Below are 27,054 nucleotides of genomic sequence, written 5' to 3' on the forward strand. Positions count from 1 at the left end.
ACATCATCTTCCAACACAATATTTTATTTATCAAAATTTTGGAAAATAAAATAAAATAAGAAGCAGAATACACAATATAATTCCTTAAGAATCTCATGTCATTGTTTGATGGTTTAGGTTGTTCATTACCTTTAAGTATGGCTTGAGTTTGAGTTACATTAGTTACGTTTGTTATTCGGAATTTATCAAAATTAAATAATTAAAATATTTTTATATAAAAAATCAAATGTTTTATTTTTTTATATAATTAATTGTTTTATAGGGCTGAAGGATTAGACAGGATCCAATATAAATTTCTGCATTAAATTTGTTGAAATAAAATCATAGTCTTACTCAATTCCATCCATCAACAAGTGTTTCAGTCTGGTTCCTAGTCAGTCTCGCAACTAAAACATAATGAAATCTAGTGGGCTTTATGAGGAGACTGATAGTGAAGTATGTTGCAGTGGGGGCCAAGCTCCAACATAAGGACATGTTTGAGACATGTCTCTTAGCATATGGTAAGAAGTGGGTCACTTCTCAAAAAATTTGCTAATGGATGTCTTAGGCCTCCTTTTTCCCCCAGTTGACTTAATCTATTGGAGCTTGATTATGTTGCATATTCATGCATCACAAACAGTAGTTTGACATACCAGCTCTAAAACAAGTGGCCCCCTTAAACCTTCCAGCTAGCTATGTCACCAGTTGCAACTTTCATATTCTTTTCTTGTCATCTAATGGAAACCGAAAGCTGCTCTGAATGACTTGATGAATGGATAAAAGCCGAGCAGTAGGAAGATGCATTGAATCTATGTGAATGGCTCAAGAACAAAGTTGATAGTGATCCATTGGGACCCTTCATTTCTAAAAGGGGCATCTTCTTTTTCCTCCTAAATTTCCCAACTATCAAATAATAAAGCAGTCTATTTATTTTAGCTAATACCTCTGTCTGATATCAAATCTATTATTAGTCAAACAAACGAGATTACACTTGATTTCCAGTTTGCCACTAACAAAAGGTAGCCTGAAATGTTAACTTTTTTCTAAACAACTTGTATAGTTCTTAAAGAGCCTTTTTGCATGGTGTAATAATACTTGTTCATATATAATACAATACTATTAGTGGTAGATAATTGCCATAATGTCCCATGTTTATGGTATATTCTCATCTACTACATCTTTTGAATGTTTGGTCAAGATGTAGTGGTTCAACCCCATCCCATCTGCTTCATTTTGTATGGTGGGTGATGCAGAAGAATTGTGAGAATGCCATCTAGCCCAGAAGAGATAGTTTAGGAAGTTGAGGAAGCTAATGACTGCTAGCAACCAGTAGAAAAGGTCTAGTCTGTCTTTGTTGAGATCGTTGTCGCTAAGCCAACCGCCTTTCGAAGAAGAAGATGTGATCTTATTTACTAGAGAAACCAGTACTGAGCTCAAGTAGAACCCAAATGAGTAAGAACAATAGGTCATTGCCATCAGAAATGCTTGCATCCGTTGCAAGGATTGCTTGTAGAAAAACTCAATTAGGCCAACCGCAGTAAGCATCTCCGATAATCCGAAGATTAAGAACTGTGGGGTGATCCAAAAGATGGATATTATTTCGCCCGAACCCGAAGCCGAGTCCCTTCTCTTCTTCTCCATAAGTGCCGCGGCAATCATCGAAAAGGTTGAGAGAAAAAGACCCGAGCCTATCCTCTGTAGAGGCGAAATTCCGGATTCGTGACCGGTAATCTTCCTGGCAAAAGGGACGAAGAACTTGTCGTATAATGGGACTAGGAAGATGAGTATGATGTAAGGGATCGACTGAAGGGAAGCTGGTGGGATATGGAAAGACTTGGTTAGCTGAGTATCCATTGCACTTCCTTGTTGCACTGAGAATGTTTGTAGTTGAGCCAAAACGGTATTGAAAACAATGGTGCAAGCAAATATAGGAATCACTGAAATCAATATCTTCACTTGCTCCACTTGTGTAACACTGCACAATCTCCATGGACTTTCCTTTGTATTGCTTCCATCTTCAACTTTGATGCACGCCTTGTCTAAGAACCTGAACCTTTGTGTCTGAACCACATTTCCAGATTCAGCTTGGTTTTGATCTCTATTGATCATCAGCTCTGGATTAATTTGTTTCCTCTTTAACATGGCAGCAACAAAAACTTGAGCGATGGGAGTGAAGATGCTTCCTCGAGGAGGCTTGTTTCTGTAATACAATGTCCCGGAAACCACAACGATTAGTCCCATGGCCATGGCGGCGGCCGAAACTCCAAACCCGACATCCATACCGGCATGGGTTTGGATCCATACTAGAACAGTTAGGGCAATGAGTTCACCCATGGAGAAGGCAAAATAGGCAGCATTGAAGTAGGTTGAGAGCTTCTTAGAGTGTGAGGGATTGGTTTGAAGATTGAACTGATCAGCTCCATGAGCAATCATGTTGGGTTTCACACATCCACTTCCTAATGCCACCAAGTAAAGTGCCACAAAGAAAATCAAGGCCTTGAAGCCTTTTGCTTCTTCACACATGTCTCCATCAGTTAACATGTTGCACTTGGCTGGCTTTAGTTGAGGAAGATGAGCTTGGACTGACAGTAATATGAAACCCTATATACGTTTAGAAAGAAACAAATTAATGATGAAATACACAACCATTTTAATTAATACTCTATTTTTTTTAAATCATAAAATTCAGATAGTTTGTAAAAGTTTGTAAAAATGTATAAATTAAATTAAATAAAATTAGTATCTAAGTTTACTGTGATGTCACTCATTAAAAATAAAACAAGTAACTTACTTTAAATGAAAAGATATCATGTGAGTTTATTCTTATAAATGAATAAAGATGAAAAAAAAATGGCACAGTGTTGGCCAAACTTCTACTGCATATGGTACAGTGTTGATAGTATATAATTGTATGCATTCTTGATGGTGAAATGATAAGATATCATTTAAATAATATATTTTAGATGGTGTGTCATAGTCTAATTGACGTGTATAAAATGAAGCATTATCAACAGTAGAAAAAAAAGGGGGGGGGGGGGAAGCTTACAGAAAGCTCCACAAAGCCGAAGAGAATGATGGTCCAGAAGCACCCAAGATGAGAGTCGGAAAGGTAACCACCAAGGAGGGCCAAAAGGAAGATTGTTCCAACAAAGTTTGTCACTATGTTTGCTGACTTTGACAGCGAGAAATGCATCTCGTTTATCAAATATGTTATAAGGTTGTTCCCTACGGCTGCTATTCCCATTATCTCAAATGCTTGTAGCCCTGCATTTTCCACATCACACTTTTCCTTTATTATATATTACCCAATTTTGATGACAGAGAATCAAACCATGTCTTTTTCTCTATAACCATGCTGCACCCTAAAACTATAATACATACATGAAAATTATTAAGACTAACCCTCAAAAATAATATGTCTCAAATCTATGAATTAGCCACAAAATAACCCACTTTTTCAAACAAAAACAACAACTGATCTATAATATGTATATATGCAGATCTGAAGGAACTTAAATATAGACATGGCGGTCAACATGGGTTGACCAACTCATAATATCACTAGGGTTCAAACCTGACCTGACTGGTCTCTTTCAACCATTTATGAGAGCGATGGCTTGCTCTCACCTCAAATTTTTTCGGGAAAAAAATATAGACACGGTGGCTGGACTGGGCAATAGTAGGGTACGTAAATGATCATCGAAAAATACTTTATTTTCAGACACAAGAATCTTCATGTAATAGCTTAATTATAGAAGACAACATTTAAAAAAGAGAGAGAGAAGGAGAAAGAGAACAAACCAAGAACAAATGCAGCAGCAGACATGCCGCCATGCTTCTTAGGATTGGAAGGTCTGCCTCTCCAATCGACAGTGTTCTCTTGTTGGTGTTTCATTTCGCCTTTGTCAGTCCCTCTTCCTTCTTCCATTTGGGAAGTGAAAACTGAAAACCCAGAAAGGTGATTTTGATGTTGTCTTACTCCAAACCAATGGTGCTGCTGGGATTTGTTTTTGAGACACGCAAGTGGGTTGGTTTTGTCCTAAATTTATAACCCCCTCCCCCTCTCCATCCCCATGGGTCAATCCCCCCTCCCATAGATTTTTGTGAAATTATTATTCACTTGAATTTAAACCCCACACGCACCATAACCGTGTGTGTATCACTTGCGCCTCCTCCTCCTCCTCCTCCTCCCCAAATATTATCATTATAGTAATATATTTGTTTAATCTCTTGTGCACCCTAGACATGAAACATGTGACTCAATCTGCGGTTTATTTAAAAGCAGATTAAAATTTATTTAGATTACTTTATGCTTAATGGGTTGTAAGAGATGTAACCTATTCATAATTAAAAAGCCGACTGAAATCAGACATTAATTTACTTGAAAATCTTACAAAATTATACTAACAGATGCAGAATATTATAACATGTCATTTTAAGAGTTTTGAGAAATATATTTTAAACATTTTAATAGGTTAATATGTTTCGTTAAAAAAGATTTACAGCATGTGTATGACGTAATTTGAAGGAGCGTGTGAAATGTGTTGCCTTTTCCAATGGTGGTCCACAATTGATACTTTTTGAAGTCCACAAGGGTATATTTGGATGGTGGTGGGTTTAGTCTCATATTAGACTCTTGTTATCCTTATTTTTATATTAATCAATCCAAATCCATCCTTATTTTTAAAAAATAAATTTATTTTTTTTAATAGGTCAAAATAATCATTCCACTCTGTTTACATACTGCTTTTGTTTTTTTCTTTTTTAATTTCTTCACCTTCACTCATACAAAAACTACTTTCAATTTTATACATTCAGTTGTTTTAGTTTATTCATGTGCCGCTAAACCTCAATTTTTAGAAAAAATTAGAGAAATAGTTCATTTTCTCAAATTTTAAGGAAATATTTTAGTTTTCTAGAAAATGTTCATCTCCTTAAAATGTTGGTGATTTTACTTTTAAATTTTGGATTTGATTTCTTTTCTACACATATTTGTATTTTTATTTCATGTTGTTTCAAGATTTTGTTTTTTTTTAAATAATATTTTTATTATATCAGCTCTTTTGGTTAATTGATTAAATAATAGTGATTTTATCCTTGAGTCTTAAGCTTCTAAGCACATTAAAGGTTAACAAAATATGTTTCGATTCAAAAAACTCGATAAAAATTTTAAATTTTAAATTAAGTAGTTCAAATTATTTTAGTTAATCAAGTTATTCGGACCAACTCGAATAAAAAATTAAACTTTTCGGTTTAACTCAAATATGAATTGTACAATTCGTGTTATCTAAAAATCCGAATAAAAAAGACAAAACTACATCGTTTTGATAGATGTTTACTCATTAAGTTAAAAGGGAAAACTATTATATCGTTTATGTGATTAAATAATCTTTTACTTCATCTACTAATTAAATAATTGGTCTATATAAACGTAACATTGAGTATAAATAATAGGATTTGTTAACTCAACTCGACTTGATTCAAAATTTTTTAACTCGATTTGATTCGAAAAAGATTTCAAATTGAGTTCAGTTGCTAAAATAGGATTCATCAACTCGACTAACACAAATTTTTTTTACTCGATTCGACTCGACTCAATCGACCCTAAAACACATTTGTATTTTTTGTTTCATATTGTTTTAAGCTTTTTTATTTTTAATCATTTTTTAAATTAATAAATATAGTGTTTTCAAGGTTTTTTATTTATTTATTTTTTATTCATCTTTTTTAATTAATAACTCTTTTAGTTATAAAATCAAATAATTATGCAAATATCTTATTTTTAGTAAATATAATTTTTACGTGTAATATTTATTTTTCATTTCATATCATGAGCGTAGTAAATTTTAGTATTATATATTTTTGTATGTGTATTTGAAATAATTAATTGAAATATTTCACATATAAAAATAATTGAAATATCATACCCACAAAGTAGATGAAAAAACAATAATATTTGAAATATTTTACATATACAAATAATAATGACATTTGAAATAATTATTTGATTTTATAATATTAGAAATCACCATACTCTCAATATAGATGAAGAAAATAAATATTTGACATATAAATATTATATATAAAGAAAAATATATCAAAAAATTAGTTGATGTTTTTAAAAATAAAAATATTTAACATAATGAAAAATGTAAAATAAATATATAGTTATTAATTTATTCATATAAATTTAGGAGTTACTAATTTCAAATATTTTTAATATAATGATAAATATAAAAAATATATTTTTATTATATAATTATATAATTATTATTTGATTTTATAAATAAAAGAGTTATTAATTAAAAACAAAAAAAAATTGGAAACAATATATTTATTAATTAAAAATATTAAAAAAAACTTGAAACCACATGAAATAAAAAATATAAATGTGCTTAGAAGAGGAATCAAACTTGAGATTCAATGATGAAATCACTATTATTTAACCATCTAACAAAGGACCTGAAGAAATAAAAATATTAATTAAAAATAAAAAAGAAGCTCAAAATATGAAATAAAAAATACAAATGTGTGTAAGAGAGGAATCAAGCTCAGGACTTGAGGATAAAACCACTAACATTTAACTGTCTAATCAAACAAACTTATATGTTAAAAAAAAATTAAAAAGCACACCCTATAAGATGCATTTTCCCTGTGAAAATGTGTCCTTCAAGATACACTTTCACTAGTGACTCATTTTTTTTTTTAAAGAAAAAATTGACATTTCCTTTAAATTTTTACTACCTAAAAATATTAAGAGCATTTATAAATGTGTAAGAATGGGAAATAAGTTTGGTTTTGAAAAGTTTTATCATAAATACAGTAACAAAGAGTATTTATTAAAAAATAAGTTTGAAATAAAATCTAGTTCTTTTAATATATTTTATTTTTATTTTTATTTTTATTTTTAAAATAATTAGTGCATTAACCAATCCAAATTCATCTATTTTTTTTATTATTAGAATGATGTTTAATAATGATGTTGAAAATGTGGGGTGGAAGAAAAAGTTCCAGGTTTCGGCCTCCTATAATTTATGTAAAGATATAAATTAGTGTTGACCTACTTTAAATTATTTATAATATACTTTTCAAATAAATACAATATATTATATATATATAGTCACTTTTGTTTACTTCAATTTACATTTTAGTCACTTACATTAACATGTTGTAACATTTTAGTCATTGAGCTGTTAATTGCCATTTCAATTTATGTTTGGAAATGGAAAAAAAAATTTTGAACATAAAGAATTCAATTTATATTTAGATTTGTTTAAGGATGTGATTTTTATATTGATTAGTTAAATCTAATTTTAGTTTCAAAATTAGGTTATATTCAAATTAAGATTTGATTAAAGAATGATTGATATTCGATTTTTTGAGTGAAATTCAATTTAGGAATTATGTAAAAAAAACAATGACTTCGTTTTTTTTTTTGAGGTAAAGATTATATTTCTGCAGCAAAAAATATGAGAAAAGAGAAAAATAAAGGGAAAAAAGAAAAGGAAAATAAAAAATAAAAAAATTAAATTCTTAAAAAAAAGTATAGGGACTAATTTTAACAAATAGAAAACATAAAAAAAATGTCATTAGAAAAAATAGAGAAGTGGGGAAAACAAAGGGACAAGGAGAGGAGAATGAAAAAAAAAAGAAAAAAAAAAGAGGAAAGTTCAAAAAACATAAAAGAAAAAATTAAATTACTCAAAACAAAAAAAATATATAGGGACTAATTGTATAACTTAACTTAATTTTTTTTCTTGAAATGATAATTTAACGTACCACATCAACTTACCATTACATCATTAATGACAATTAATGCTCAATGACTAAAATATCACAACACAATAACGTAAATGATTAAAACATAACATTTCAAATATAAATGACTAATATAAATTTAGATAAACAAAAATTATTATTTTAATAGTTTTCCCAATAATTAAATTATTTTATAAATGATGGACTGAATGTAAGGTATATATATGACAGTAAATAAAGAATTTTGTATTTAATAGCTAAATTATTTATGTCAAATAGTTGATATTTCCTGCTTTTTTTTTCTTTTTTTTTTTTACTTATGGCAATAGTTTATAGGTAGGTATTAATTATGAAAAAGTCAAAATAGTTGAATTATAAAAATGATATTTTTGTAGTTAAGCTATTATCACTATGTTTCCTGACATTTAATTTTGGCATAACTCAAATTATGAATATAATTAATTCTTAACAATTATTTTAATAATTCTCATTAAATTTGTTAAAAACCACCAAACAAATAAAAAAAAGCAATTAAATTAATTATACAAAAAAATACAAGATTTATCTTTTGCTTGAACAACAGTAAAAATAGTTGGCACCTCCTTTAGAATCTTTATAAACATTTTCAGACTATGATTCGTATCAAAGGTCATTTTAACCATACAATCAACAATTTTATTGTAGTCTATGGAACTATATTGCAATTCTCTCTAATAGATAATGAATACATCTAAAAGGGCAGAGCTCGAATTCGTCAAAGAAGATTCTTAAATGGCCTTTATTGCCTCCAAATTATCCATTTGAATCATAACTCCAGCATATCTTCTATCTTAAATTAGTTTTAAACTATAAAAAATACCATACAGTTCAGCACCTAAAACAGAGCATACTCCCAATTATATCCCATAATTCACTCCCCATTTCCATTTTTCATGACTGCCTCCGCTGCAGCGTTTCCAAATTCTACCTAAACTGTTAATCCAATTCTCCGGCATTTGGTCTGCTGGTGCCTGTTGCCTAGGCAAATCCTTCCTGCAAAAAGAAACAAAATTATAGAAGATTAAATTATACAAGTTTTGAGAGAATAGAATTCAACTAAAGTTAAAAAAATACACTTTCCCATTTGTCAATAAGTGAACTATGTCAACAAAGCCCATATTCCTTATTTGGTTAAAAACCTAGCTATAGAACTGATTACGGGTCGTGTTGGGCTAGATTGATATAAAATTTTAAGCCCGTTTTTAAGTTTGAGTTCAGCTCATCCTAACTTGAAAATTAGCCTAAATTATGTCCAAGTCGGCCCAAATTAAAAATGTTAAACGCTAGCTCAGCCCAATTTACCCATGTTAATTTTTTAGATTATTTTTATATAAAAATAAATTTTAAAAATATAATAAATCAAATATACTAAAAATATTAAAATAAATGCTTCTCAATAAATTAAAAATACATTAAAAAAAGTCTTTATACTTAAATAACACTAAGATAGTTGCAATTTTAGTAAGCAAATGCCTCTAAAATAGTAGTAAAATTAACAATAAAACAATAATTATATAATATCCAAACAATAACAATAAAATAGTAGCAATATAATAACGAAATTGTAGCAAAATAACAACGAAACAACAACAAAACATCTTATTTGGGTCGGGACAAGATTGGGCAAAAAATCTTACTCGAGGCACGGGCCATTTAGAAAACAGGTTTTTATTTTTTGTTGAAACCCATTTTTCGAGCCTATATTTTTGCCCAAACCCTCTCATTTTTCATACAGGCTTGAACAGGATGACCCAATCCATGATCAAGTCTAATATATATTAGATTTGGTAGTCCTAATTATATTAATTAGGATAAACTACACAAATAGTTACCGAACCATCAAAAACTTTCATTTTAGGCACCTAAAATAATAAAAAAAAATTACAATTTAAACACCTACGTTATATAGTTCAGTCATTTTGGTCATTTTTGTTAAAATTACAAATAACAAACTAACATGGATGTTAAAAAAATCGGTGTAATAACAAATTTAGCCCTTATTTTTACATAATATATTAATTTAATAATAATTTTAAAAAATTAACATCAAAGTTTACAAATGATATTAATTTAATCCTAATTCTAAAAAATTCAAAGAAAGGTGTAAAAATACATAATATTTTTCAAAAAATATAATAATAAATTTAAATTTTATATTAATATTAATATCAAATAAATATAAACATAATTATATTAATATTAAATAAAATAAAAACCTCCCCACCATTGTCCCTTCCCCATCTTCTTCAATAGATATCCGGAGTTAAATTTAGTGTTATGGTATGGCTAGTAATTCGGATTTGGCTGTATATACATGTATGATGTAACAGGCGGTGAGAGGTACAGGGTGAGGAGATTTTTATTTTATTTAATATTAATATAATTATATTTATTTAATATTAATATTAATATTAATATTAATATAAAATTTAAAATTTTTATTATATTTTTGAAAATTTATATGTATATTTTTAAGATTAAGATTAAATTAAGATTATTTATAAATTTTAAGTATTAATTTTTATAAAATTATGACTAAATTAATATAATATGTAAAAATTAAAGGTTAAAATTAATTTTTTAACTTTCACGTTGTGATTTTAATACGAGGGACAAAAATGACCTAACAATGTGCAAGGAGGTGTTGGGTTTTCTAGGAGGTGGAGCTGTTTGAACAGTCAAATTTGCATCTCCTACCCTACCATGTGAATCCAAAGATTTGTGGTCATAATCAAACGTAGCTTTACTGCAACTACAGTATGCATATATTACTGCTGCAAAAGGAAGACACGAGAGCTTGTAAAATCTATTCTGAATAATAATGTTACACTATTGCGTAAAGAGCATGAATATGATGTGTGTGGGTGAGGATTTTATATATTGGACACTTGTGAGTAATTTCATGAGAGAATTTCAATTTTCTTTTTTCTTTTTTCTTTTTCATATTTTGAGGTCGCTTTTTTAAATTTCATATGATTTTATTTGACTTAATACACATGATAAAATTTTTTTATTTAATTCTGAAATAATTTTTAAAATTTTATTTAATTAAAACTATTTATAATTTTTTTACATATATAATAAATTTTATATTGAATATTTTTATATTAATAGAATTATTCTTCTTTTAATTTGTAAAATTTCAATAACCTAATTTTTTTCTAAATAAAACAATTACAAATGCTAGCGTTTTAGAAATCTCAAATATTTTTGAAAATTTTCATTCAAAGACTCTTAATGGCGGTCATTAGTTAATATTTAGTGTCTAAAACAACAAAGATAATAGAAAAACTTTACTTATAAAAATATAAGAAGTGGTGCTACTTTCTCTCGTAAATGTTATTTAAAAAAAAAACACAGGGACATATTAGTAATAAATATGAACAACTTTTGACCAAGTTATGAATGAAGATTATGTGTGTTTTATCATCAATTTGATAGTTCAAATATGTGAACATCAATGGCTTCATTAAATTGTAAGATATTTTGGTTAATTGGTGGTTTAAATTGAGAAATATCATTTTATATGTATAAATTTTATTTGTGTGAAAAGCAAATTAATTACTAATATTCTAAATTAGTGGAGAATTGTTAGTTGTTTGCAATGCTAGTCATTCCACATTGACAAGAAATACATGATTTAAAGAATTTAAATAACAATTTCTTTATCATTTAAGTAAGGTTTAATAAAAAATTTGGCCTATCAACCTTTGTTTTTTTTTTAACAAATTAGATGAAAATACCATTAAAAAAGTTAACGGGATGATTTGGAATTTCATGCGTAAAATATTTTTAATGAGATGTAATTTATTACTTAAGTAATCCAATAAGATAATTACATGTGAAAAATAATAAAATAAATAAATCATACATAAAATAAAATAAAAAACTCTTAATTTAAAGAAAATAAACTTAATTATCTAAAAAAAGTTTCAAAATGAATGCATTTGTTTGTTTGTTGAGAGGTATCAAAAAATAATTAATAAAATTGAAAATATTGAATGTGTGTATTCATTTTGAAACTCATTTTTTTTGAGAAAAAAACATGGCCTGCTTTATCAAGAAAATAAAGGGAAAAGGGAAAAGGCTAAGGCTCAAAGCGTGAAATAAAGCTCCTAAAAACAAAATCAGGAAACCTAAACAGATCCTAAAAACAAAATTAGGAAATCTAAATAGACCTTAAAAAATCAATAGCCAATTCTTCAATTTTTTTGACGAATCCCTTTCTTGTTTCTTCATTTCTTCATTTTGTTTCCAGGGCGATTCGTGTAACAACAAGGTAGCAATGACTCAGATATCCCTTCAGATAACGAATTCATTCGCTAATTAGTTGCTCTAATATGTGAGCAGATTGAGCCAGATATCTTCATTGTCTAAAAAACATTTCTTTTCCCCAATCTTCCAAAGACTCAAATAAAGGTATCCCCCTTTTTTTATCATTGTCGATGGTTCCTTATCCCTCATTTGGACTCGTTGATTTTGTTCTTCTTGCATTACGTTTATCCTCCTCGACGGCCTGGGTAATAGAACTGGGGAGTCCGTTTCTAAGATAAGTGTCTTCTTCTTTATTGATCCATTTTTTTTTTGCTAAATGATGTGCCACTTTGTTCATTTGTCTCTCTGTATGTTTAAATGTACATGAAATGAAATAATTTTTTTTTATCTTTTAACATCTATAATGTAAGCCCTAATTTCTGATCTGTCTTCCTCTTCATTGTTAACCTTCTTAATTACTGACAAAGCATCGCCTTCGATGTCGCTCCGCAAGAAGCTAGATTCAGCCCCAAACTGGGTTGCTTGAACACATGCGACAGCCTCTGCCACAAAAGCCAAAGGAATGTGTTTATTAAAGTGAACTTCAAATTTTAAAACTTGCCCTCTTGAATTTCTAATCACAATTCCAATGCAGGATTTTTTTGTTGTTTATCGTACGTAGTGTCAAATTTGATTTTAACATAATTTTCCTCCAGTGGATGCCAATTTTCCTTCAGCAATTTCTTAACAGGTGGCTACTTATGTAACGGCCTAATTTTCAGTGGTTCATCAGACCGAGTACATCACCTTGGGGTGCACTTGTCTTATTTGTGAAAAAGAAAGATGGCTCGTTGCGATTGTGTATTGATTATAGACAGTTGAACAAGGTAACAATTAAAAATAAATATCCATTACCTTGTATGGATGATTTGTTTGATCAACTGAAAGGTGCCGCAGTGTTTTTAAAGATAGACCTTAGATCTGGGTATTATCAATTGAAGGTTAAAGAGTGTGATGTGCCAAAGACTGCTTTTCAAACTCGGTATGGTCACTACGAATTTCTGGTAATGCCTTTTGGTTTAACAAATGCCCCTACTGCATTTATGGATTTAATGAATCGGATTTTTCAGCCTTATTTGGATAGATTTGTGGTGGTATTTATTGATGACATATTGGTCTATTCAAAGATAGAATCCGAACATGCACAACACTTGAGAATTGTATTACAAACTTTGAGAGAAAAGCAGCTATATGCAAAATTTAGTAAATGTGAGTTTTGGCTTCATGAGGTTGGATTTCTGGGTCATATTGTATTAGTTGAAAGAATTCGTATGGATCCAAGTAAAGTTTCAACAGTGGTGAATTGGAAAATATCGAAGAATGTAACTGAAGTGCGAAGTTTTCTGGGACTAGTAGGGTATTATCGCCGTTTTGTAAAGAATTTTTCGATGATTGCTTCACCAATGACTCGTTTATTACAGAAGAATGTTGAATTTGTGTGGTCTAATGAATGTCAATAGAATTTTGATCAATTAAAGAAAATGTTAACAAAAGCTCCAGTCTTGACTCAACCAGAATCAGGTATACCGTATGTTGTGTATAGTGATGCATCTTCAAATAGTTTGGGTTGTGTGTTAATGTAGTTAGGAAAGGTGGTGGCTTATGCTTCACGAAACTTAAAACCACATTAAAAAAATTACCCTAAACATGATCTTGAGTTAGCTGTAATTGTTTTTGCTTTAAAAATTTGGAGACACTATTTATATGGTGAGAATTGTTATATTTATACGGATCACAAAAGTTTGAAATAATTGATGACTTAGAAGGAACTGAACTTAAGACAGAGATGGTGGTTAGAGTTGCTGAAAGATTATGATTTGGTTATTAACTATCATCTAATGAAAGCTAATGTAGTTGCTGATGCACTTAGTTGAAAGTCATCCTTGTTTGCACTTCGGGCAATGAATGCTCATTTGGCTCTTAATGAAGAAGGTGTTGTATTAGTAGAATTGAAATTGAAACCCATGTTTCTTCAACAAATTCAGAAATTGCAGGATGAAGATCTGAAATTGGTACTTAAACGACAGATGGTTCGAGATAATTTAGATTCAGAGTTCAACATTGATGATGAAGGTATGTTGCGTTATCATAATAGGATCTGTGTTTCAAACAATTCTGATTTAATGAATAATATTCTTTCTGAAGCACATAATAGTATGTATTCTATTCATCCGGGCAGTAAAAAAATGTATGGTGATCTGAAAATGTTATATTGGTGGCCTGGTATGGAAAGAGAAATTTTAAAATTTATTGCGAAATGTCTAATTTGTCAGCAAGTTAAAGCAGAGCATCAAGTGCCAACAGGTTTATTACAACCAATTATGATTCCTGAATGGAAGTGGGAGTATGTTACAATGGATTTTGTGTCAAGACTGCCTATGGCTCCAAGAAAGAAAGATTCGATATGGGTGATTGTTGATAAATTGACAAAGTCAGCAAACTTTATTCCAGTCAGAATAGATTTTTCACTTAAGAAGTTAGTAGAAGTGTATGTGTCAAAGATTGTGAGACTACATAGAGTTCCAGTATCTATCATTTTGGACCGAGATCCAAGGTTTACTTCGAGATTTTAGAATAAAATACAAGAAGATTTGGGTACCAGATTGAATTTTAGTACAGCATTTCATTCTCAAACAGATGGACAGTCAGAGCGAGTGATTCAAATTCTAGAAGATATGTTAAGATGTTGTATACTCGAGTTTGGTGACAGTTGGGAAAGGTATTTACCTTTGGCTGAGTTTTCTTATAATAATAGCTATCAATCTAGTATAAAAATGACACCATTTGAGGCTCTTTATGGTAGGAAATGCAAGATTCCATTGTGTTGGTCTGAATTGAGTGAATAAAAATAGTTGGGGTTGATTTGATTCGGGAAATCGAAGAGAAAGTCCGGATTATTCGAGATAGTCTAAAAACTACTTCAGACTGTCAGAAGTCATATACGGATTTGAAATGAAGACACATAGAATATGCAGTGGGTGATTGAATATTTTTAAAAGTTTCACCATGGAAGAAGGTGTTATGGTTTGGCAGAAAAGGAAAATTGAGTCCGAGATTTATAGGGCCATATGAAATTGTGGAAAGGGTTGGTCCTGTAGCTTATCGGTTATCTTTACCTCTGGAACTTGAGAAGATTCATAATGTGTTTCATGTGTCTATGATAAAATGGTATAAGTCAGATCCTGCACACGTAATTCTTCATATTGAAATTGAGCTTCAACTAGATATGACTTATTCAGAAGAACTAGTGAAGATTTTGGCTCGTGAAGTTAAAGAATTACGGAACAAAATAGTACCATTGATTAAAGTATTATGGCATCGACATGGTATGGAGGAGGCAACCTGGGAAACAGAGGAGTCAATGAGATCACAGTATCTAAATCTATTTTCAGGTAACAAATTTCGAGGTCGAAATTTTTAAAGGGGAGAGAGTTGTAACGGCCTAATTTTTAGTGGTGTCAGAAACGATGATTTGAGATCACTAAATCCTACAAGTAAGATTAAACAATATAGTAATTTAATATTTATGAGTCAAGTAAGAATTTAGAATAATTTGTGAATTGATGAATTTGGTGAATTAAAAGAATTTATTAGGTCAAATGGTCAAAAACGAGGTATCGAGACCTCAAATTTGAAAACCAAGCCATAAATGTTTTTAGAAATATTTATGGAGTGTCATTAAGTTAGTATTAAATTTTGGTTGAGAAATTTTAACGTTTTGGTAGTCAATTAAATAAAAAAGGACTAAATTGTAACAAATGTAAAATTTAGTTCAAGTGTTAAAAGAAAGAGGATTTAAAGGGAAATTAAGCCTAAAAGTGAATAGGCTGGACGGCAAGGGCAAGAAAATCACCAGAAAAATAAGGGAAATAAGGGGAAATTTGGAAATTTTAACATATAAAATAAGGACAAAATTGAAAAATCTAGAGATATCTTCATATTTTCTCAGCCAAAATGTCATAGGAGGTCTGGAGAAAGCTGGTTTTTCATATTTTTACATCATGTGAGTTTAATTCTTTCTTTTTCTTGATAATTTTTATGTTTTTATGACTTTTACAATTAGGTCCACTTATAGAATTCATTAGTTTTTTATGTGGTGGGTGAAATTGGAAGCTAACCTGGATGATTAAGGATATTTTATGATGAATTATTATGAAATTGAAGTTCTAATTTCATATTAAAGTGGTTTTATTAAGTAATTTTTATAGAAAATGCTATTTAGGACCTAATTGTGAAAAAGTTGTGAATTAGATGTTGGTGTTGAAATTCAGAATATCAAAGGTTTTTAAATAGTTTATAATGATAAAATAAAGTGTTAATTGAGAAAAAAATAGCTCAATTGATGGGTGAATTAAGTAGGGACTAAATTGTAAAAACTATAAATTTTGGGGTAAAAGTGCAATTTCAAAAGTTGAAGAGTATAAATTGTGCAGTGAAATAGAAATGAAATAAATGCTAATGAGTGGAAATATTTTATATTATAGATCAAGAATCCAATGACGAACGAGGAAAAGAAAAAGTTGCGGAATAGTTCCTAAATTTCAAAATCTTCTACTAATCAGCCGGGTAAGTTCATATGGTTGAATTTACATGTAATGATATAATGTGTTATTATATATGAATTTTTTGTGGGATTGTGAAAATTATGTTAAAATGAAAGAATAAAGATGGAAATTCAAATTAGGAAAAACACAGGATTAAGTATGTTCGTATCGTGACATGTGATGAATTGATGGATAATACCATGGTTGATCTATGGAAAAGTGTGAAACGCAGGTATGGTATCATCCATACTGAGTTGTGAAACGTAGGTATGGTATTATCAAATCCATACTGAGTTAAGAAACGTAGATATGACATTTCCCATACCGAGTTGTAAAATGTAGGTATGGTACTTCAATGAGGAAAACCATACTGAGTTGCAAATCGTGGCACTGAGCAACGACGTACTCAATTTCGTAAGCCGTTTCCTAATTTTATAATAAGTAATAAAATAGGAGTGAACCAAATGAAAGAGATTATGTAGTTGTTAATATTGAGCTCAACTATGTAAAGTATTATAACAGTGGTTGTGAATGGTAGGGAACTTTAGTAAATGTTTTGTTATTGTTTGCAAATATTATGTTTGGTAAGCATTACTTTTAAACCTATGAACTTACTAAGCTTCAATAAGCTTACTTGTGTGTGTTTGATATTTTTAGGTAGATTGGATTAAAGGGAAGTTGGTAGATCGAATCATCACAACAAAGCTCACTATCCAGATCAATTCCGGTAGCTTTTGTTTTATGTTTAAAGACTTATATGGCATGTATAGAGTTTAAATGAAATGAAGTGAAGATGTTATAAACTAGTTAACAATATTTTGTACTAAAATAGTTTTTGGTTAGTAGCAGTAGTTCGACTTTGAAAATTCACCATAAATTATGGAAATCAAATTAGAGGTTGAATAAGATATGAAATTAAAGCCTATTGAATCTAGTTTCACTAGAAGAAACGGTGTAAGCAAAAGATTTTCATATTAGGAGATATTTGAATTTTTGTGAGACAAGGTCAGAATGATTTCAAGCTCCTCTATTCTGACTTTGGAAAATCATTAAAAAAAATTATGGGTTATAATTTATATGCTTAAAATCCTTAATAAGTTTAGTTTCAAAAGAAACAAATGGGAACATCACCTGAATTCTGTACTATGAGATAATTAATTTTTAGTAAAGAATGGTCGAAATTGTCAAATAGTAGAACAAGGGTAACTTTGAAAATAAATTGTACTTTATGGCTAATCCATAAATTCTGAAAATTTTATGGTAGAAAGATATATGAGTCTAGTTTCAAATGAATTTTATGGATCTTAATTTAGAATTTTGTAGCTTAAGATATAAATAATTTAGAGACTATGACTTGAGTGGACAGCTTTGATGTGAATATAAGTAAATAATGGAATTTTTGTGTAATTATTCTGTAAACTTTGATAACATCTCGTAACCCTATTCCGGTGACGGATGTGGGTTATGGGTGTTACAGCTTACATATTTCATCTAACTCTTGCAAGTAGGTAAGGATAAATTGAGTGAGTTTGTCACTTTTTTGCTTTTGTTTTTCATGAACCCATTTATTTCTAGCTGTCCAGACTGCCTATAAAGCATACATACTAGTTCGTATTTTATGATTCAATTGATTTTCGAATATGACTTTGATCGAATCTTTAAACTGAAATTGGTTTTGCTCCAGGGTCCAACCGATTCCTAATCTTACCCAAATATCATGTACCAGAGGGCAATATCTGAACACATGTTCCATCGTTTCTTCATTTTGCGAGCATCTTGGACATATCGTGGAGCTTACTAGTTTTTGTCGAAAAAGATTAATTTGAGTATGAAGGAAATTATTTAGGGATTTCCACACTAAAATTTTAATTTTTGATGGTAAATCCATGAGCCAAATTTTCTTGTATAAAGGTTTGTATTGGCTTTGTGAAGTTTGTAAATTAATGTCCTGATCATTTTGTAATAATAATTTGTAACAGTTGCGTACTGTGTAGTCCCCGAAGCTTCTGCACTCCACACCATGCTATCTGCTTCTTTTTTCAGATAGGAGAGGAATAATAAAATCTTCTCAGCCTCTTCTTAGTGAAAGGTATTTCTAATTAATTCCTCTTTCCATTTGTTTTCATGTTGTTCAATTAACTCTGAAACATGCATGAAATTTGGATTAAAATTTGATAATTGAATTTTATAATTTCTAGCACCTAGGACCTATGCTCCATTCTAAATTGAAATCTGCCCACCAGACCCAACTTTCCAACGCATTTCTTTCTCAAGGAGGTCTTTTACTTCCCATAAACTCCTCCAGGTAAAAGAAGGTAAATTCCCCAATCTTGCTTGCAAAAAATTCGAGTGTGGATAGTACTTTGCTTTTAACAATCTTGCTAATAACGAATCGGGATTACAAAAGTAACCGCTAGCCCTGTTTTGAAATAAGTGCTATATTAAATTTTAACATGATTCTAAAGCCCATTCCTCCGTCTTCTTTTAAATCCCCAAGTTTCCTCCAATCGCACTAATGGATTCCTCATTTATTATGCTATTTTTGCCCCCAAAATCTTCTTATAAGATTTTCTAATTCCGAACAATAATATTTTGGTAATAAAAAACATGCCATAGTGTAGGTAGGTATTGCTTGTAACACTACTTTAATGAAAACTTCATTCCCTCCTATGGATAAGAAATGAGCACTTCACCCTTTTATTTTACTAATCATTCTATCTTTTAAGATTTAGAACGTTCTTTTCTTATTTCTCTCCACCATATTTGGCAGCCCCAAATATTTTTCTGGATCTCTTGATGTTCGCACGCCCAGTAAAGTCGCAATTTGTTCCCTTCCTTGTTTGGTCACATTTGAGCTAAAATAGGCTAATGATTTTTCAAAATTGATACATTGACCTGAACATAATTCATATTCTCTTAATATGGTTTTGATGGTTTGCACTCCTCTTTTCGTAGCTTCTCCAAATAAGATGCAGTCATCCGTAAATACTAAGTGTGTAATACTTGGGCCCCTTCGGCAAAATTTGACTCCCTTTATGGTTCCCTCACGCAATGCTAAACGCATTAAGGACAAAAGACCTTCATTACATATCAAAAATAAATAAGGTCTTAGAAGGTCTCCTTGTTGTAACCCCCGCATTGGTGTGAAAGATTCCCCTATCTCATTATTCATACACACTACATAAGTAACTGTCTTGATACATTTCATAATTAAAGACACCCATCCATCAGCAAAACCCATTTTCTACATGACTTTCTCAATGAATTCTAATTTCACTCTATCATATGCTTTGCTCATATCAAGTTTTAGAGCAAGATTTCCGTTTTGACCCAATCTTCTTTGTTTAAGAGAGTGCATTAATTCATATGCGAGTAGAATATTGTCTATGATAAGTCTCCCAAGCACAAATGCACTTTGGGTTTTGTCAATACAAGCGTCTAAAACTTTTTGGAATCGATTCGCTATTGTCTTAACAATAATCTTGTAAATAGCTTTGCAAAGACTGCTAGGTCAGAAGTTTTTAAAATTCACCGCATTTTCTACTTTAGAGATGAGGACAATAGATGTGATATTAATCTCCTCAATCAAACTGTCCCTGTTCAAAATATTAAGACAAAAGTTACTAACCTCCTCTCCCACGATGTGCCAATACTTTTGATAGAAGAGTGCTGGAAATCCATCTTTTTTAGAAGATTTAGTCAGCCCCATATTTTTAAGAGCATAAACAATTTCTTCCAAAGTAAAATTTTCCATTAACATACTGTTCATGGATTCTGAAATGCAACTTTCAATTCCAGATGAAATGTACTCTGGATTACTTATATCTCCTGATGAAAATAGCTCTTGAAAATATTCTTTTTCTACATCGGCCATCTCCCTTTTGTCAATAACAAGGTGCCCTCTCCCATTTTTCAGCTCCTCAATTCTATTAGCTCCTTTTCTTTGAGAGGCAAAGGTATGAAAAAAATTTGTATTCTTGTCACCTTCTTTTAGCCAATTCATTCTAGCTCGTTGTTCCCAATATCTTTCCTCTTTATCAATTTCCAAATTTAGATGAATTTTTTTTATCAATAAACTCCTCTAAATTTTCTTCTATTCTTTCCAATTCATCTAATTCTGCAATATGAGTAAGAAGTTTCGTTAATAGCCCTTTACGAGATCTCTTAATTTTCCCTAACCATCTTTGTAGGCCTTTTCCTACATATTCTAATTTTTCCACAACTCCTCCTCTGCCCGTTTCCCATATACGCTTTATTTCCTCCTCACATGATTATTCCATGACCCACCATGCTTCATATCGAAACCCTTTCATTCTTCTACTTAACTCTTTTTGCTTGGTTTGAAATAACAAAGGGCAGTGATCTGAAAAAGAATGTGTTAAATGTCGGATAGTATAATTAGGAAAAAGATGGAGCCATTCTGAATTATACACTCCTTAATCAAGAGGTTTTTTGATTTTTTTCCTAGAAGGTTCCCTCTTTCCCACGTAAACCATTTGCCTGAAAAACCCATGTCTTCAAGTTGACATGAATTATGAGTGTTACAAAACTCTTCCATACGTCTTTCATCTCTAGGTAGATTGTAACACCCCTTTAACCTCGTCCCGTCGCCGGAATAGGATTACGGAGCATTATCAGTCTTTACAATACTTTTATGTATTAAACGGGGATAATTATGATACATAAATTAAAATTAAGAATTAAAATTAAGTCATTTTGTATCTTAAATGGGCCTATATTGATTACTATAAACATTTGAATCCAACCAGGGTTCGATCGGAAGCTTATAAAAATTTTCGTGAAAACATAAAAATTCCTTTTTGTGAACAATGTCACATGCCCGTGTGACCTAGGGGACACGCCTGTGTACCCTTCTTACACGTCCGTGTGGGAACACCGTGTTGTTTCCTCTAGAATCTATTAATTTCGCACGGCCAAAGCACACGCCCGTGTGCTTAGCCCGTGTAGCATTTCCAGTATACTAACTGGAGAACATTTTGGGTGCATGGGACACACGACCTAACGACACGCCCGTGCGCGAGCCGTGTGTCTCACACGATCTGATCACACGCCCGTGTGACCTGACTGTGTGGACCTATGATGAGTTTCGTTTTGCAAGTTACTAACCCTGTAAAAACTTAAGCTTTAAGATAACATTTTTACCGACTTTCAACATGATTAAAACTCAATTAAACATATTTAATGCTAATCCAACTTGACAATAAGACATTCATCCAATGTACTCTCAGTGGTACCACAATCTAGATTGACTTAAAATTTTTGTGTACAATCTTAAACAACTTACTTATATTAACTTTCAAGCATGCATATTTCATTTTATGACCTAACATCTTTAAACTATTCTTGAACATTTTTACTCTATTAACTTAATAGCCTAGGTACATGCCATTATCAACAATTAACATATTTTACCTTGTTGAGTTCGAGATCGGCTTAGGATGCTGATTCGACGATCTTTCTTTAGCTTAACCTACGCACGGAAACAACCGTACGCTGAGTATAAACTCAGTGGTATTTTTATAAACTAAATACTTAATAGTATATATAAAAAAATATAACATTTGCTTAAAATCATGCAACTTTTACAATAATTTCATAAATCAATAAAACAATAATATTTGTCATTCATATATGTATTCGAGTTTTAGCTTTTAACTTCACAGTCTTTATAATTCAATAACTTAACTTCACTTCGTAACTTATAAATTTTACCATTTCATTCGGTCTACATTCGTTATCCATTAATACATAACAATCAACAGTCAATATTTATAAACCAATTTATCGGTTTCATACAGAACATTCAGTCATTCATCAACAATTAATTATACTGTTATAATCATTTCTTCAGTAGCATTCAGTTACTCTATAACAGTCAGTTATACAATAACAGTCATTTATTCAGTAACAGTCAATTATTCCGTAGCAAACAGTCTTTAATACTTTTAGTTATCCCTATTAACATGACTCGGACCTGGACGGATACACGGATCCAAATCCAACCCGCACACCAGGGATATAATACAGTGTTTCATCGACCGAAGCTGGAATACACCGCAATGGTAAAGTAACAGTAACAGTAACAGTCACAGTAACGGTACACAAAGTACCTAATCGGAACGAATCCGGAACAATCACAGTCTGGCGACACATAAAGTGTCTCATCGACACAGAGTCGGAATATCCCTAACTCTACTGATCCTATGGCATGCCAACTATATCCGACTAGCCCGGCATTTTTAATAGGGATTTCAGTCAACTTCCAATTTTCAATTTCCCTTCTTTATTTAATTTTACTTCATTTCAATACTTTTCCATATCAAATCACATGTAATTCAATTTCAATACAATATACCTATTAATTTATTTTTTTCCAATAATCATACATTTAAACTTTTCATTTCTCAACAATTTAAATACTATCATAATAAATAATTATTAAGTTCGGTTTATAGAAATACAAACCGTAATTCTTGAGTCCACTCAATATCCTCATCCGTTTTCTTTTTCCCTTTCCTCGATGACACTTTCGGCGCTGTATTAGCTACGGAAAAATTAACACAACATTTAAAATCATTAATATCATATTCTCTAATTTTCCATGTAACTTTTTCATAAATTCCATTTTAGTCCTATCACCATAACCTTTCTTTTTCTTCAAAATTAACCTAGTTTTCATCTTTATACTTACTTTAAAGTAATTTGCAGCTTTTCATATTCAACATAAAACTTCAATTTTGAATTCCCTTTAATTTAATCCTTACTATGTCAAAACTTAATTCTCTCTTTACGATTTAATCCTTATATCATTTCTAACTTGAATTTCTATTAATTTAGCGTTTAATTCATCATTTTATTTAACATAAACTATATCTAAAAATCAACTATCTTTCAAAATATTAGCTTAAATCAAGTAGTATTTATCTCTAGGATTCCATGAACTCAAAAATTTCAAGAAAATAGATTAAATTGACTTACCAAAGTGACTTTGAACCTTGAGACCCCAAATTTTTCTTTTTCTTTTTCTTTCTTTCTTTCTCCCCTGTTTCTTCTCTGTTTCGTTTCATCCTTTCCTTCCTTTTCTTTTTCTTTTATTTCCTTTACTTTATATAATACAATAATTACTTTAATAAATATCTTTTAAATAACAATTCTTTATTAAACATTTGTATACATACACATTATTACACTTGTACCAATCATCACTCTACATTTGTCATAATTAATTTATTTACTTATATAATTATCTCATAATATAATTATTTAATTGATAAATATCTAGTAATACTTAAATACATATATAAAAAAATGTATGTATTTTTATTAATACATGTGTATCCATTTATTACCATACATTTGTCTTTCTTTTATTTATTTATCACCTAATATCAATTTAATAATAATAAATGCATTAATTATTTACTTAAATATTAAGCAAATACATACATGTATTACAAATGTATGTATTTTATTAATTACACATGTCATTTATTTTATCACACACTTGGCATTCACTTCAGCTTATTTGGTTATTTAGTCCCTTCACTTTTCTTTAGTCTATAATTAAACTTTTATTCTTTATTCAATTTAATCCTTCTACTCAATTATTCCTAATTAAGCTAAATTCACTTTATTAGACTCTAATTAATCACTTACTTAACTTCGTAAATATTTTTAATAAATATTTAAGAATCCATTTGTCATAAACGGAGACCCGAAATTACACTTTTCTAGTATTGGTAAAATTCGGGTCATTACATAGACCGCATTCCTTTTCAAAAGAGTATAAAATCTCATTGAAGTCCCTACATATAACCAAGGTGTGATTGGCTCTCTACCCAGCGTCTTCAAAAGATCCCATGTCTCTTCCCTTCCTCTTGTCTCTAGGGCTCCGTAAAATCCAGTAATTCGCCATTTAGCTCTTACCTTAAGATTATCAATGTCAACATCAATATGATTATTTGAGTAACTTCTTAATGTTACTAATATTTCCTCTTTCCACCCAAGACTCAACCTTCTTCGTGTTCCAACTTCCGGTACATCAATGCCAAATTGAAACCATAACGACGTCTAATTCTTTCCAGTCAGTGCTTGTCAATTTTTGTCTCCATAATGAAGACTATTTGGGGATTATTCGAATTCAATGCATGATGAAACCTTCTAACGCCCCGTGGCTCCCCAATCCACGAACGTTCTAACTTAATATTTTCATTGTGGTCGATCGGCTAGCCTATTGGCAGCCGTCGATATTTAATTTATGCAATTACTTTCTTATTGGTCTATTAATCTACCCTCTTCTCTTGATAAAATTAAACCAAAATTATTAACATTTGACCGGTGTCTTTTCTTTCCTTCATCTTTCACTAGAGATATTTCCTCATCATCTTCGTCTATATCTACATCATTATCCTCACTATTCCATACAATTTGCTTTTCTTTTATCGCACCTATTTCTACCTTCTAAATTAATTCCTAGGGTTTGGGTAATAAAACCCTTATTATGTCGCATGCCCATATTGTATTCCTTATTATTGTTCTTCATGGTTGTTTGTTTACCTTCAATTTCCTTAAATTTCCCATCCATCTTATCGTCCCTCAATCATACACTGTGAATAACACTGGCTCTTCGTGATTGAGCCCTTAAAGAATATCCCATCCATATTTTACTTCCTTTAGACTTAAATTAATCCTTTTTCGAAAAAAAATTATCTCCATACCCCAAGCAACCACACAAGAAACAGAATAATGATAATTTTTCATAACGGAATTTAACATAAACAAAACTCAATTGGGAAATCATGATATTTTTTTTCTTTTTAATGGTTTTCTAACATCAATCTGGGTTTTAATACGCATATAATTCAAATAACCTTGACTAACCTGTTTTCTATCATGTTCCAGGAATTTCCCAATGAAATCCTCCAATTGTTTTGCCACACAATCAGAGAAAAACCTTGATGGTAGATCGTGGACTTGCACCCAAAATTCAGCATAACACAAAGGTACCAAATTTGGATCATCGCCCTCTTGTAATCTATGGAGTAGAAGAAGATGATTATTAAAATTTCATGGTGTTCCACTCATTACCCTCTCCATATCAACTTCATAAAAAAACCGGAATAAATATCGTTTATTTCCTAGATCAGAGATTTGATTTCCTCCCAACAGATGCCATAGATTTGCTAAAGTATTTTTTAATGCCGAAAAATTGACTACACTTGCAGTGAGACAACAACCTACTAAACATATCTCAAAAGCAGATTTTTGTGGCCTAATCTCCGTCGTAAGTTGCATTCCTTCATCTTCTTCTTCTTCAAGAATTAATTCTTCCAATTCTTTCTCCATCGATTACTCTTCCGTCATGATTCCCAAATCAACACTTTGATTTTGATTTTAACAATTCAAATCAGGAAATCAGAACCTAAAGCGTGAAAAACCTAATTAATTTAAAGGATTTTTATTTATCAGTTGTAGAGCTGATCATGGGCAGGGCCAGGCCCAAATAAAATTTTAGGCCCGTTTTCTAGGCCTAGGCCTAGCCCGGCCTGAAATATGGGCTTAAAAAATTGTACAAGCTTGGCCCATAATAAAATTGCTAAGCCCGAGCCCGAACCGGCCCGACCTATATTAAAATTTTTAGCTTATTTTATTAAATAAAATTTTTTAAAACATAATAAAGCAAATACATTTAGAAACATAAAAAAATATTTAAAAAAATTATATTAAAATAATTCTTAAAACAATACACAAATTGAAAATATAATAAAAAGTGGTTATATTAAAATTTTAAAATGATTAAAATACACAAATTGAAAATATAATAAAAAGTGGTTATATTAAAATTTTAAAATGATTAAAAATAAAATAAATATAAGTTATTATATAATTCGGGTTGGGCCGGGCCGGGCTCGGGCCGGGCTTGGGCCAAAAAAACTTGTCTGAGGCCTGGCCTGTTTTCTAAACGTGCCTCTTTTTTTGTCCAAGCCCATTTTTTAGACTTATATTTTTTCCCAAACCCTCCCATTTTTCGGGCGGGCCTTGATCAACTCTAGTCGGCTGTAAGATCCACTTGCAGAATCGAGAACAATAGAGATAAATTGCAGAATTTCAATCGGTAAAACCTAGACTTTTGCTAGACAAAAACGTGCAGGGAAAACTTTTCATTAATTCAAAATCTTGAATTTCAATTATTTTAATTCCCTTAAAACTCATTTTTAGATCACTACGTTTATTTTTTTAACTTCATGAATTATTTATTTATTTTATTATTTTTCACATGTAATTACTTTATTGGGTTATCTATGTAATAAATTATATCTCATTAAAAATATTACACATCATCCCGTTAACTTTTTTAATGGCACTTTCATCAAATATGTTAAAAAAAGCATTTTGAAGA

The 27,054-nt window shown here is 30.5% G+C and overlaps 1 protein-coding gene and 1 long non-coding RNA gene across 3 annotated transcripts; both read right to left on the reverse strand.

The window, feature by feature from the left end:
- Positions 1-929: 929 nt before the first annotated feature.
- Positions 930-4,067, reverse strand: LOC107896659 (protein NRT1/ PTR FAMILY 4.3). Its single transcript, XM_016821877.2, has 3 exons — positions 3,781-4,067; positions 3,026-3,243; positions 930-2,580 (listed from the first exon to the last, which is right to left on the reverse strand). The coding sequence occupies exons 1-3, from the start codon at positions 3,905-3,907 to the stop codon at positions 1,132-1,134; spliced, it is 1,794 nt and encodes a 597-aa protein (XP_016677366.1). The 5' UTR covers positions 3,908-4,067; the 3' UTR covers positions 930-1,131.
- Positions 4,068-8,386: 4,319 nt separating this feature from the next.
- Positions 8,387-26,068, reverse strand: LOC107896658 (uncharacterized). 2 transcript variants are annotated; one of them, XR_001683814.2, is made up of 4 exons: positions 25,536-26,068; positions 23,121-23,199; positions 22,068-22,125; positions 8,387-8,769 (listed from the first exon to the last, which is right to left on the reverse strand). It is a non-coding gene; the product is annotated as an uncharacterized lncRNA (long non-coding RNA). The 2 variants fall into 2 exon arrangements; XR_005903463.1 differs by lacking the exon at positions 25,536-26,068 and adding an exon at positions 23,634-23,739.
- Positions 26,069-27,054: the final 986 nt, after the last annotated feature.

Source organism: Gossypium hirsutum, chromosome A10, assembly GCF_007990345.1.
Source record: "Gossypium hirsutum isolate 1008001.06 chromosome A10, Gossypium_hirsutum_v2.1, whole genome shotgun sequence".
Classification (NCBI taxonomy): domain Eukaryota; kingdom Viridiplantae; phylum Streptophyta; class Magnoliopsida; order Malvales; family Malvaceae; genus Gossypium; species Gossypium hirsutum.